The 14,312-nt window shown below is 32.2% G+C and overlaps 1 protein-coding gene across 1 annotated transcript; it reads left to right on the top strand.

The window, feature by feature from the left end:
* Positions 1 to 2,111: 2,111 nt before the first annotated feature.
* On the top strand, positions 2,112 to 14,195 carry LOC119829460 (carbonic anhydrase 2). Its single transcript, XM_038351974.1, has 5 exons — positions 2,112 to 2,395; positions 10,055 to 10,246; positions 11,201 to 11,418; positions 12,861 to 13,082; positions 13,385 to 14,195. The coding sequence occupies exons 1-5, from the start codon at positions 2,359 to 2,361 to the stop codon at positions 13,511 to 13,513; spliced, it is 798 nt and encodes a 265-aa protein (XP_038207902.1). The 5' UTR covers positions 2,112 to 2,358; the 3' UTR covers positions 13,514 to 14,195.
* Positions 14,196 to 14,312: the final 117 nt, after the last annotated feature.

Below are 14,312 nucleotides of genomic sequence, written 5' to 3'. Positions count from 1 at the left end.
CATTAACCCGGGTTTCGAACACTTTACAGCGAGTGTGGTCAAGGGGAGACTGAATAAATCGCGTTTAAAATCCGTTAAATAGTTTTTAATTTCTAAATGTATAATACTCGGTTGACATCAAACACAAGAAAATACTATGACATCTACCTATTTATACTAAAAGCGTGAACCTAAGATTCTAAATACAAATCGCAAAAATATTTTAGTATTCATAAGAGTATTTTTTTAAGTTTTATCATGTGTATGTAGACACTAATAACATTATCATCATCAGCATCATCAGACTGTTCATGTTCCCACTGCAGGGACACGGGCCTCCTACACGATAGTTAAGGCTATAATCCACCACGCTACAAGTACAGGTTGGCAAAGTCACATGTCGTCGAAGTTTTCGATTCATCGACATGCTGGTTTCCTTACGATGTTCTCCTTCGCCGTTTCGAGAAGTAGTTTAAATAATTTTCATTGATTATTATACATTTAGAAATTACGATATAAGAGCGTGGTCACGCTCGCTGTAAAGTGCTCGAAACGTTGGGTTAATAATATAATTAATGAATCTCGTTTAAAATCCGTTAAAAGTCTTTAATTTTTAAATAATTATTAGATATTTTTATTGTGGTAGTCGAGCACGCTTCGGCATGAATTGGGCCAGCTCGCACCGGGGAAGTACCACACCCCCACAGAAAACCGGCGTGAAATAGTGGCATGCCACTGTGTTTCGTTCGGTGAGTGGGGGAGCCGGAGGCCCGTTTCCTTTTCCTCACCCATCCCAGTCCATTCCTTCTTTCCAGTCTTTAATCCTTTCCTTTTCCCTTTCCCCATTAAAGCGGGCAGCACATTCGTAGAGGTCCTACCTTTGCGAATGTTCATGGGCGGTGGTGATCGCTTACCATCATGCGAACCACCAGCACAGTTGCCCGCTATGACATAAAAAAAAAAAAAAAAAAAAAAGATAAATTAAAAAAGACAATTCATTTCTTTCACGTTCGTTCAGTTTCGAACCCTAGAATTTTCGCTTTAAGTTCGACGTCTAACCACTGAGGCACCACTTCTTATTAATAACATCACAGGTTATTAAATTCCGGGTGTATCGGGATAAGTAAATGAAGGTCTGCACTCTACATATAAAAAAAAAATAGAAATTGTTGAATTTAGAATACTCGGTAATACATAAATTTAAAATAGGCATTTTTTTCTGCCAGCAACTGTGAAAGGAAGTTATAATTTGCGTGGAAGAGTTTTTCCTTTTTCAACATTTTTTTGCGTAATGCCAACCAACATTGTGGAATCTATAAATTTTATATGCCTATCTATTAATATTCGTATTTATAATATTAACAGTAACACCTAAGCCACTAAACCGATTTGAATGAAATTAGGTACAAACATATTTAGAGAAGAATAGTTTTTCTTTTGATTTTTGGTTTGTTGAATTTGACTCAGCATCGATTACATAATAACTTACAATTTTTTTTAAAACTTACACAAAATGTTTATTCGGGTGGACATGTTGTGGTGAGCAGCCAGTTATTGATAATAATTTTATTAATAACCTACACGTGACATGAACATGAATATGGTTTATATCTATACCTACTAACAATAATTGTATATATATATTAATAAAAATTTGCTGAACAGTCAGTTGTTTGATTGCTTCAAAAATACTTGCACTGTTGAAAATGTACGTGATCCCTGAGTGCTATGGGTTCTATGTACCACAGGCGAAGCCAGGACGGACCACTAGGTATATTGCTAAAAATTCCTCTGCATCTCATTGATACCAATTATATTGCTTATTAATGTTCCATACAAAATAGCCCCAATAGAAATGAAATTCTTTGCAAATTGCGCTTTAAATAATGAAACAATTTTGGCACAATTTTGTCTTTCAACCCCATTTTTACACAAAAAAAAAATAAGTACCATTCGGCAAACGTATGATGAATCGACCGCACACATGTATAAACAATATAAAAATTTGTAATTTACTGAACATAGCTAATAGCTAATACGAACAAATTACAATAGATTAGAAAGCTAAGAGGGGCGGTACGTCGAGTGCCGACGTATGCTGAGCTAAGCCGACGAGCGCGTGGAGGGCACGGGCCGCGCGCGCTGCACGGCGCACGCAGTAGCACGGCGGAGCGCGCGCGAGCGGTCCTCTCCTCCCGCGCCCGCGCCCTCGTCAGCGCCCGCCTCCGCCTCCGCCCGAACCTACATCTCTTGTGCATCTATAAAGCGGAGACTCTGCGCGCACTTGGACGCAGTTACGGCTTAACCACGTTAACCCTTATACCATAGACACCTTGACAAACCGTGTGCCGTTCGTTGTTTAAAAAGTTCAGTGTCATCATGTCTAACCAAGAATGGGGATACACCGGTGAGAACGGTGAGTGTACCTGCTTACGTTATTTACATTGATAACTGTTGAACGCCACTTACAAAAAACCGGTTTGTTTACATCGAAGCACGTGACCGATTTCACATAGGTACATAAGATTGCAACTCTGAAATATAACAGCAGTTACTCTACTAGCGCTCTTCAGTTGAATAATATGAATTTCAATAAGTTTATTTATTATGTCTATCAATTTATGACTCATTACAATACGTAAATACAAACCAGATACATACTTATTACGTAGAAGGTAAACAACAGGGGTTTTCGTATAAATAGTTTAATGGTATGTTAAAATAAATACATAGTAATAATGCGAATCAAATTCGACTTTTCATGTCACACATGTTGAGGATAACAGAAAAAAACGACATTTTCCATTTAACAATATTCCTTTCTTATAATCTTAATCATCTTCTAAATCATCATCATCTAAATAATCATAAAGTAAATATCTCGGCATGTGTGTCAAATATTATTATCTTCTTATTAACACCTAGCGATAATAAATAAAGTCTTAATCAGAGTTTAGGGCAAGTACACAAGGAAGAAATATAAAGAAAATCTGTTTGAAATAACTAGCCTTATTTCCTTATTGTTATAAAGTTATATTTGATAAATGTGTTCTCAACGTCTACCGTCATCAATTAATTAATGAGTTTGTTAATTAAATAATAGTTCTAAGTATTTGATTGAACAAATTACAAAATGGTTAAACGATTTATATAAAACGTATATGAATATCTGAAAGGATTTAATAAAATACTGGCAGTTCGCCCTGGCTGTGCCCGTGGTACATATATAGCCTATGTCACTCAGCAAAGTTGCAGCTTTCTAATCGTGAAAGAATTTTTAAAATCGGTCCAATAGTTTTTGAGTTTATCCATTACAAACAAACAAAATTATAAATTCTTCCTCTTTAGACTATTAGTGTAGATAGTATATTATAAACTGTACACTATATTTGATATAATTTGAGAGAAAAAAATCCGTCGCAACTTACAACTTCAACTTTGTGAAAAACCATTGGATTAAGTATCGTTACACTTTTTCTAAATAAACCTAAAAGTGTACCTTACCATTTACCGAAACAGTAGTTTATATAAAAACAAAATTGGTTAATATCATATATGTATTATGTACGATATTGTTCATAATGTGAGAGTCGAGCGCACGGCACGAATTGGGCAAGCTGAAGACCGGTGTGAAATAGTACATTCTACAGTGCTTGGTACGGGGAGCCGTTTTTTTCCTCGCCCTTCCTTTCCTTCTTTCCAGTCGTCAATCCTTTCCTTATACCTCACAAAGGCACTGCACTGCCTCTCTCGAATATTCATGGGCGGTAGTGATCACTTACCATCGGGAGAACCACCAGCTCAGTTGCCTGCTGTGACACAAAAAAATACATGCTTATATAGGGTATGTCCCTAAAGTATTCAGGTTACTGGTTAGAAGTCTTTACTAAACTAAAATATTGGCATATATAATCTAATGCATAGAGAGTACCTACAACTTAATTTTGTATGTACTGCTAGAACTGCTAGAGCTAGATAAACGGATTTTTCTCGACAAATATCGCGTATTTTTTTATGCTAAAACAGCATAAAGATAAGAGGAAATAGGTTTAAATAATATGAAATATGATTGATTACTAAATAATTTTAAACCGTACACAAATGTTAAACCGGCAGTAAATAGTGAAACTGTGTTATGACGATTCAAAAATGCTGCTACAAATAACGCATATTATCATAATTAGTGATTGGCCCCTAATGATATAAAAATATGCCCTTTTTTATTTTAACCATTCGTTGTGTATGCTTAGGAAAATCTTTTTTATGACTAAGATATTGGTACATTTCATATAAATATGTTACATAGTTAAAAATCACATCATGACCAATCGTTAAATTGTTGTTAAACGCTTAAGCACGATGTTGCACTTTAAATATTGTATTTTTATATTTAAAGCATCAGTTTCCTAATACCTATTTAAATACATATATTACCTTTATGACACACACAGAAATATTTATAATATCTAAGCTATATATAAATAATATTGTGTATATATGGTTAAGATATCTTAAAAACTAAATAATACACCTAAGACATTGGCTGATCTGATCAGTACGCCGAAAGATTACAAACAGTTAACTTATTTTCATATTTCAACTCAAGACGTTAAATCAGGTATTAATTATATTAAAAAATAAAAGTTAATTCGTAATTAATTAAATTAATTATATTAAAATTAACCAACTTTTATTTTTCAATTGAAAAGTCCAATTATAGAATTTAAAAATTATTATCTTGAATTAGCCGAGGTTCAGATGCTAAAAGTCACAAAATTGATATAGAAGATTTTTATCTTTAATTAAGCAAGATATTCGTATAAAGATGTATAGAAATAGAAATAAACAGTGTCTCTATAATTGGAATCGATAAGACGATGTCGATATATCGTGACGATGTCTATGATCTCGACATCCGTTACTTGGGAATTATATTATAGCTGATAACTGCGTGTTTGTCGATGCAAATAACTTCAACTACAGAGAGAACCACTAGTTATGACTTATGAAGTTATGACTAGTAATAACGTTACTCTTTTTATTATCTTAACAAAGGAACGCGATCCACATAAAATGTAGTTTTAAATTTGTAGATTAAAATAGGTAACACTAAACAAACAATAGTGTTAAAACAATAACAGATTATTTTTCTTAGATTTATTACATTCCTGTATTTCAAACAAAGTTTCGTATGTGTTATTACGAGAAAAAAGTAGCAAAAAATTGTAAACATAGTTTATTATAGCTATGGATTGCATTCAGAATAGTGTAATTCTACAAAAGAGGAGAGAACTGTAAGTTTCCCTTTGTGGAATAAATCAAAATCAATTAGTTTCTTCCAAAAACATGACCAATTACTTATTCTGTTTTTATTTGAATTAAACTATCTAACCTAAAATAGAATGAAGCGTCTTATTAGGCTATATACCTATATGTAATATAGGACCTTTTGGAAGAATCTTTTGTGTTGTCTATGTATAGGTATACAAATGGAATTGAAGATTTATCTAAAAATTCATACGATAAAAATGTAGTTGTTTTGAAAACTCCGTTAATAGTTGCATCTCCATCACGAAAACTGAATACTGTCTATGAATTATACATGGACCTGGATCCATTTACCCAATTTCATTAGTTTTATAGAACATATTGTAAATACATGATTTGCATATAACGTTGCGGAGCTACTATATCATCTTTTTAAAGATTTAGATAATATTTAAAACATCTTGTTTCTATTAAAATAAATGCCCTGTTAAAAAAAACCGTCACGTCAGCCTCTTAGTTTTCGTTTAATTTTACTATTTTGGTGTTGAGACTACTATCACCATCGATTAAAACGTTAGGTATATATATTACTAGCTTTTTTAGGCCGCGGCTTCGCCCGCGTAGAATTCGCTTATATCGCGCGACATGGTAAGGAGTATTTTCTTCGCATTAAAAAGTATGGTTTGTTCTTTTCCACGTTTAGCTCCACCTTCATATCAAGTTTCATCAAAATTGGTTTGACGATCGAACTTTCATACAAACTTTCATCCCCTCTTTCAACCCTTTCTACCCTTTTTTCGCGATAAAAAGTATCCTATGTCCTTTCCCAAGTTCAGTTCTATCATCATACCAAATTTTATCAAAATCGGTTCAGTGGTTTAGGCGTGAAAGCGTAACAGACAGACAGACAGACAGAGTTACTTTCGCATTTATAATATTATATAGTAGGGATTAGTAGGGATTGTAGAATAATGAAGCTAGATATTACACAATTATGTTCTTCCGGCTAAGCAGATTTTTATTGTCTATTACGTATCATGAATAACAATCAAGGACAATTTTCTTTTTTTTATGGCCGATTTTGTGATTACGATTTCATTATATATATTTATATTATTCATTATATATCGATGTTCTATGGAATTTTGTTGAAATGCTATGTGAAAGGGTGTGTCTCTTTAGATGCAAGCATTCAATTTTCAAAGGTACTTAATAAAAATGTAAACTTGTTTTTCTTAATTTGTCATTTAAAGGTATACTTTTATAGAAACAAAGTTGCAAAATTTAATTTGCTACAAATAGGATCTTGTGAAGTTTTCTACAGTATTGCTAGTTTGGGAAATATAGCCTGAAACCTTTTTTTCAAAAATGGTAGACGTGGGACAAGGGTCGCGACTCCACAAACGTGAAGTGAAATTTCTACTAACCTCCCCTACACATCAAAGAATAAAATTGCGTCCTCTGAGAAACGCAAACCTCAGTGTAACTTTCAATGGAATTAAACGGAAATGCCATCAATTTTCGCCAATTCATGCGAAAAAGTTAAGTTATATGTAATTTTTTACTTCTCTTGTGTTTTTTATCATATAAGCTCAGCCAAAGGAGGACATAATTATGCATATATATTATTAAGTGCATAGCGTAAATCGCAATCAGCACCCTAACTGTAATATTATGAATATTTATATATTACAAATTGGCGTTTGCTAGCATACCATATTTTGTAATATAAAATTACGTTCTCGGATTTTTCGTTTATGAAGATGAACAGATCGGAGAGAATGTGAGCGTAAACTGATATCATTCAAGCTGCTGGGAGATAAATGAAAGCGTAATGCTTAAGTATCTTAAGATAACATAATGTAACATAAAAGTATACAACACTGCTGGGTAATCTCATTGTAACTACGTTCCTACGATTGTTGCATGTTGATAATGATGAGGTATTTGCGGTAATTCATATTGCTGAGGATGACACACGGTTAGAATACGGCTTGGGAACTAACTACACCTTCTATCTTATCATCATAAAATTTTAACAGTCTGTACTTAATTCATACATATAAAGCAGACTTGTAAACAGTGACGTTTAATTTTCTTTCAATATTGTATTAATTATAAAATACCTTAAATTTACGTTAATAAATAATAAGATCATTAAAAAGATGAATAGTAGAATATTGCTAGACGGTTATAAATTTTTACGTCATTTGTGTAATGATTTATAGTGTCATTAAGTCAGTAGGTGCACTTAAGAGCTGAGACAGACTCACCGGTTGAACAGATTGTTGGTTGCGGTGACCTCGACGTTTACGTTTCAGTGCGGAAATGAAGGTTAATCGTTGCTCGCTATTTAACAATTAATATATTCCCGATCGGAATGAGAAAGAACGTTATTCGATCGCGCCTAAATAAGGAAGTGATCGAAACAACATAATTGAGGTTACGATACTTGCGAACAACATTACATTGAAGGATAGATTTTTAAAACCTAAATTTTACCTTTGGTACTTATCACGCGACGTCACTCGAGTCGTATTTACTTTCTTTTTTCCGGATTTGCCTTGAAACACTGCTGGCAATTCAAAATCTGCCTTTCACACAAGAAAGATAATATTTATCGACGAATTTCTGGGTAATCTCCAAATTAATTTTTGGGGTAAGTATTAATCAAAACAATAATGTGATTATTCGCCAAGCGATAATTTTAATATTAATTGTCTGTGTTTAATTGTCAATGAAACATGTCTATATGTAAAGAGATCTATGGGTCAATATAACACAACGCGGTCTAATTGTATGTGATAATTGTATTGTTAAGTTGTTAGCTAACAATAAGCGATTCTTGATATATGAGAATATTCTTAATATTTTGATGTCTTATTTGATCTTACGAAAGATATAATTCTTAATAATCAAATAAGACATCTGTTCTTGTTTAAACATATCGAAGGCTTAAGGTTTTGAGACTTAATTGCAGAATTAACGTATGTTAAGTATTATGTCACAGCTTAATCGCTTCATTAGGAGCCTAGCCTCTTTATAAAAAGACGCCGCTCAGTTAACTTAAATTGTTAAGTTGTGTAATTGTTAAATTGTAGCCGCTTTGACCACTTTCAATATGTACTTTATTAAAAACGAAACTACTAACTAAATATGTACCTATATTTTACTTATACTCAGATAAATAAAGCAATAAAAAAGTAACTTAAATTTGTTTACTGTCTTAATGCCCAAAGAGGGGTGATGTGTACTGGATAAGCTTTGTTCAAGTCATTCCGTCATCACTGTACTGTAATCAAGCTAATATTCTCAAATTATAAAGCAAAAAGCTAATATTGGTATTAGCCGTCACTAATTGCCATCGGCATTAAAGCAATTTGGTAAACAATTAATTTGTTTTTCTATAAAATGTGAATCAACCACAATCCACTTCGTTCTAAGTATTTTGTGTCGGTACCTACCTATATTGCAATGTTAAAAATAAACTGTATTATTAATACCTAGTAAGCTCGTAATATAATCACGTTTTAAATATTATTGTAAAGAGGAAATATTCGGTGCATTGAATAGTACAATTCAAAAATTATTCATTCGTTAAAAAATACTAGTGGAAAACCCTATATTTACTGACATTAGCCCGTTCTTAGAATTCATTATTCTAAGATCCCGATTGTCAAGTGAAGCAGGAACGAGCGGCTAGTTTTAAAAATATGTATCAATACTTAATATTACATTGAATAATGAAGTAGTGAGTTTCTACGTCAACCTTTTAAAATTATCAAGTTAACAAATATAAAATAAAAATACCTACGTAACAAATTCTCTACTTTTTGGACATTATGACGTGGTACGTATTTTCATTCGTCATGATCACGAAAACTATGGGTTACGACTGAGTGACCCCAACACAACCAATGTCACTAAAATCTACATAATTATTGTATTCAGTTTTTCAATGACGCATAAATTAATGGAGTGTCGGTATGACTTTACAATTATATATTTCGAATTTCGGGAGCCTATAACAAGTACTTACACAAAAAAACTCAAACTCAAACATTTATTTATGCAATTAGACTTCTTCTAGAAGCAGTTTTGATTCGTGATAACATTCTTTTACTATTTTCCACCGGTTCGAAAAGTAGTTTCATTTAAAAAACTGCAGTTGCTCTTTTAAAATAATGTCAATATAACATTTTAATTTTACATAATAATATGTAAGGATCATAATAATAATGGCAAAGAACTGTCCTGTGGTTCGTAAGCGACAAAATTGCATAGATTTTCATCTCCCATATATTCATTAATGCTATAGTTCTGCTCTCTAAATTATTTTTTTAATAGGCTTTAAATTTAAAAATAATTAGTCATTTTCTAGGTAACCTTATGAAGTTATATTATACAACTTACGGCATCTACGATATAATGTAGCGAAGGATTTTTATATCAATGTGTAAATAATTTACCTTCCTGTCACATTTGTCACTGTAGACACATCTTCATCACTTAAGTAAATACTTACATTTCATAGAAATGTAAAAAAAATTGAGAAACCATTATGACAACCTTTCATCCTTATCATATCAAGTTGATGTCTTATTACAATAGGATTAAAATTTGTCGTAACTACAAAATATATGAGCTTAACGTTGATGTGCTTGAAAGATCAAATTTTTTATTCTTATCAACAGAGCACTTCCAAAAATTAATTATTTTTTCATCATATATGAAAATCTAAAACGAAAAAAAGTCCTGTATCATATTGATTTAGAATAATTCATACTAATGTAGCAACATGTTTAAGGCCCGTCAACGTGGGTTGAGAAGTTCCCAGAAGCAAGAGGTGCAAGACAGAGTCCTGTAGATATCATTACGACCCGAGCGAGTAGCGGCGGAAGTGCACCAGCCCTATCTTGGCAGTACTCTGTCAACCACCCCCGCTCCGTGGTCAACCCTGGCTACTGCTGGCGCGTAGACGAAAATGGTTATAACTCAGGTAGATATAACAGCATTAACATTTATTTAACATATTTAAATAAACATATCTACATTTACTCGGAATCGATGGGCAGTACCTAATGCTAATCGATATTAAACATTTTCCTCATATGCTTAAGAAAGTTTTAATGACTCATTATGAAATCTCGGAAATATAACCATAACCAGTTTGAAATATCTATATTTAGTATAAATAGCAAAACTGTATTAATTTATTTCTATTATTTATTAAAAGTTAAAATATTCATCCACAATTATAAGCATTTCGAACAATTACCTATCTAACTTATTCTTTGCGACTACCTATAGCAACTGATAACATGATTCTATACTAGTATTATGCATGTTTATTACTTACATTTCCTCGAAATTGAATTTTGGGGGAGGTATGCACGCAATTACTTGCTATAACTATATAAAAGTTAGTATATTTCTCCATGTGCCACTGATTAGCGTGTAAGTGGATGTAAGCAGTTTTGCGCAGTGGGTGCGAGTCAATTTGCAATTCCTATCGATTCCAGACAACTTCCCCATTTACTCGCATGAGTCACTTTGTCGAGTATAACTTTCATGGTATATTATTCGTATGATGCCTAAAATACAGACTTAGCAATATTTGTAGCGATTCGGTTTAATAATTATTTTTAAATATAATTTGACTCAAACTAAATAAATAAAATATAAATTTTGTACCTAACCAAATTTAAGAAAAAAATATATGTTTCTTATTCTTAATAATGATTAAATTTTTCTGATATTATTGAAATTACTTAGCTACTTCAAATATTGCAGTAGCAGCAGTAATCTTCGAACCATGCATCTTTTTACATCAGTCATTTACACAATTCTTCATACTTAGAATGTAATTTGAACGAGAACTAAAAATAAAGGATTTGCTTTATATTAATTTCCTCGTTTGGAATACAATTCAATTATTAATTACATTTTTCAGAACTACGAGGGGGTCCACTGGGATCCGATGTATATAAACTTCAACAGTGGCATTGTCACTGGGGTGCTGTAAATGGGGAGGGTTCGGAACACACGGTAGACGGTCGGTCTTTCTCTGGAGAACTTCACCTCGTCCACTGGAACACGAGCAAATACCGTAGCTTCTCAGAAGCTGCCGGCCAACCTGATGGACTAGCCGTTCTTGGAGTATTTTTGGTGGTAAGTTGAAAATTATGAATATTAAATAGGTACCTACATTATCCTTGACCACTGAACGTCGTTGTATGCAAATATGTAGGTAAATATATTTTGAACTAGTAGTAATATAGATAAAAAAATCGAAGCATATTTTTATGAACTCCAAGAAAATATTTTCTTAAGAGCACAGAAACATCCTCATCCTCTATTATCCTAGAATAATTTAAATAATGTTTATTTCGAATAAATGTAATGTAATATTTAAAATTAAACATTTTTAATTTATTCAAGTCAGCTACTTGAACAATCTGTGAATTTTACCTATAACAGCTCATTTTCAATATAAATTCATTGAATTAAACTTAATTTGTTAGCTACTTATAGTTAGTAGTTGCTAGTATCAATACACAAGTCGAACACTTGGCCTGCATCCGTACTGCATATGGATCAAACGATCGCGATGGGATGATTGGAAACATCCGCTATACGCATTTAATTTCAGATTGTTATAGTCACAACTCTTTAAATTCTGTTTGGAGATTAATACGGGCACATTACAATCTCTCGGCTTCCGAATACTACTTTCACTTTACGCGTCGACTATACTTATAGTAGGCACCTATCTAATTCTTTTGATACAACGAATTACAGTCTGTATTGACCTTACGACTTCTCTTATTTAGCTATCTATTAAATGAGCGTCGTTATATTTAGGATTTTATAAACCACCTAAGAAATCATATTCACTAATTAACTTTCTAGCGAACATGCTGTTCTCATACACGGTATAGCTGATAATTTACCTTAAAACTATGCTCTTTTCCATATAAATTTATGCACGGAATAATTCATATATTATACCATCATATGCGTATTCAACTTATATAATTTAATCTAGTTTATTCGTCACAGAAGCCTTGCAACTCAATCCTTTTACCGCGATACACGATACGATTCTAATATCTATTATCTATACGTATTATAGCTCAAACTTAGATAACTGAATCGTGTCCTATAACTATAAATAGTACTACCTACTAACGTAATAATATGAATTCCAATAAACTGTATATGTAGAATAAGGATAATAATTGGTATATATTATGTGTTATTTAACATTACATTATATTATATTAAATAAATTGATAAATTTTTTCGATTATTCATATTGTTAACCTGATTAGTAAATTGTAATAGTAATTATGAAGTGTTCACGACATTTCAAACGATCTATGTATTTAACGTTAGGTACTGTTTACAACCGATAAAATAAATTATTTGAATGTAGATATTGTAGAAAGTGTAATATGTACACCTACCTACACAGACACAGTGCATGTTCATTATTAGTTACGTAAAGATATGAACCTATACAGTCGACCTTTCTCTCGTGTCGTCGTCAATAGTATCGTTATTATAACGGTATAAATTATCATTTACGAATTATACCTTTTTCGGTTCAGGTTGGATCAAAACACGAAGAGTTAGATAAGGTTGTACGGTTACTTCCGTTCATCCAACATAGGGGCGACAAAGTAACAATGTCCGAACCACTGGATCCAGCGAACCTGCTACCAAACCAAATTTCTTACTGGACTTACCCTGGATCACTTACAACGCCACCTTGCACGGAATCTGTCACCTGGATTCTGTTCAAACAACCCGTTGAAGTCTCTGCTGAACAGGTACCTCACTATTTGTCTATTAGATAGTATCACAGAAGAACGAAAACCACAAAATGATTAACTTTGATAAGTTTATAAGAATTCCTGAAAATTGCTAGAAATTAAACACCATATACTTTAGCATATAAACAATAATATTTAGGTAATGACGGCTTTGAAGACACCGGATAAATAACTGCAATAAAAATATATTTCAAAGCTTATTATATTGTTTTTGGCTCTAGCTAATAACATTGAGATGACAAACCTCAATAAGATATTTTAATAATGTATAGCTAATATTGTGTATAATAATATTTCAGTTGGCGTTGATGCGCAAGCTCAGATGTGGCGAAGCGTCATGCGGCGAGGAAGCTATGGAATTGCTCCACAATTATCGGCCAACACTTCCACTGGGCAACAGGGAAATGCGCGATTATGGAGGAAATTGAATCAGGAAGATTTACGATTCACAACTTTTCAAAATCATATATATGCCTATCCTGTTATCCGATTCAGAGAACACAATATCAAGTGTGAATTAATCTTAAATCTCGAATAGTTTTGGATCTGTCGTAGATTTTGTAAATCTAATAAGTATTATAATAGTCGCAGCTATTATTGATAAATACGGGTGAAACTAATATGTCATTAGAGGCCTTAATTATTGTAAAGTGATTGTGCCTTATATATATGATTAAGTAGCTATACGTATACGATACGTATCTATATTAGAAAGACTTAAATGATGATATTTATTCAACATTTAATTATACATAATATTTACCAAAACATTCGATGTATTTTAATATTACTAAATTATTAATACTTATATTCTATGGTAATAAGATTCGACGTTAATAAGTTATTCTTGAATCAATATTAACTTTCATTGCCAGATTTATGAAATAGGTAGTACACAGTATGCTCTGCAGCACAGTAAACGTCGAATTATGTATACTGTGCTATTGTATCTAACATAAATCAATGGCAAATAGCATTATATGAATTTTTATTGTTTATCCTTATGAATGTATTTTGCATATTATCAATACAGTTATGTTAACTGTGTTGTCTATTACTATGTAGTAAGAATTAGACTAGATCATAATGTAAGGTATTATGTGAACAACATTTTAATCATGTGAAAAAAATTGTAAAAAATACTGTGTTTCGGTTTACCATTAACTATAAATTTAATTGATCTTCGATATGAGCTTAGTATAGATAAATATAAAACACATCTCAATA

Source organism: Zerene cesonia, chromosome 10 (genome assembly GCF_012273895.1).
Source record: "Zerene cesonia ecotype Mississippi chromosome 10, Zerene_cesonia_1.1, whole genome shotgun sequence".
Lineage (NCBI taxonomy): Eukaryota > Metazoa > Arthropoda > Insecta > Lepidoptera > Pieridae > Zerene > Zerene cesonia.
Note: the sequence above shows the minus strand (reverse complement) of the source record. Positions and strands in the feature narration are given on the sequence as shown.

Coding starts and splice junctions, on each gene's coding strand:
- LOC119829460 (XM_038351974.1), top strand. CDS start 2,359: ATGTCTAACCAAGAATGGGGATACACCGGTGAGAACG. Junction 10,247..11,200: donor CGAAAATGGTTATAACTCAG/GTAGATATAACA, acceptor TACATTTTTCAG/AACTACGAGGGGGTCCACTG. Junction 13,083..13,384: donor TTGAAGTCTCTGCTGAACAG/GTACCTCACTAT, acceptor ATAATATTTCAG/TTGGCGTTGATGCGCAAGCT.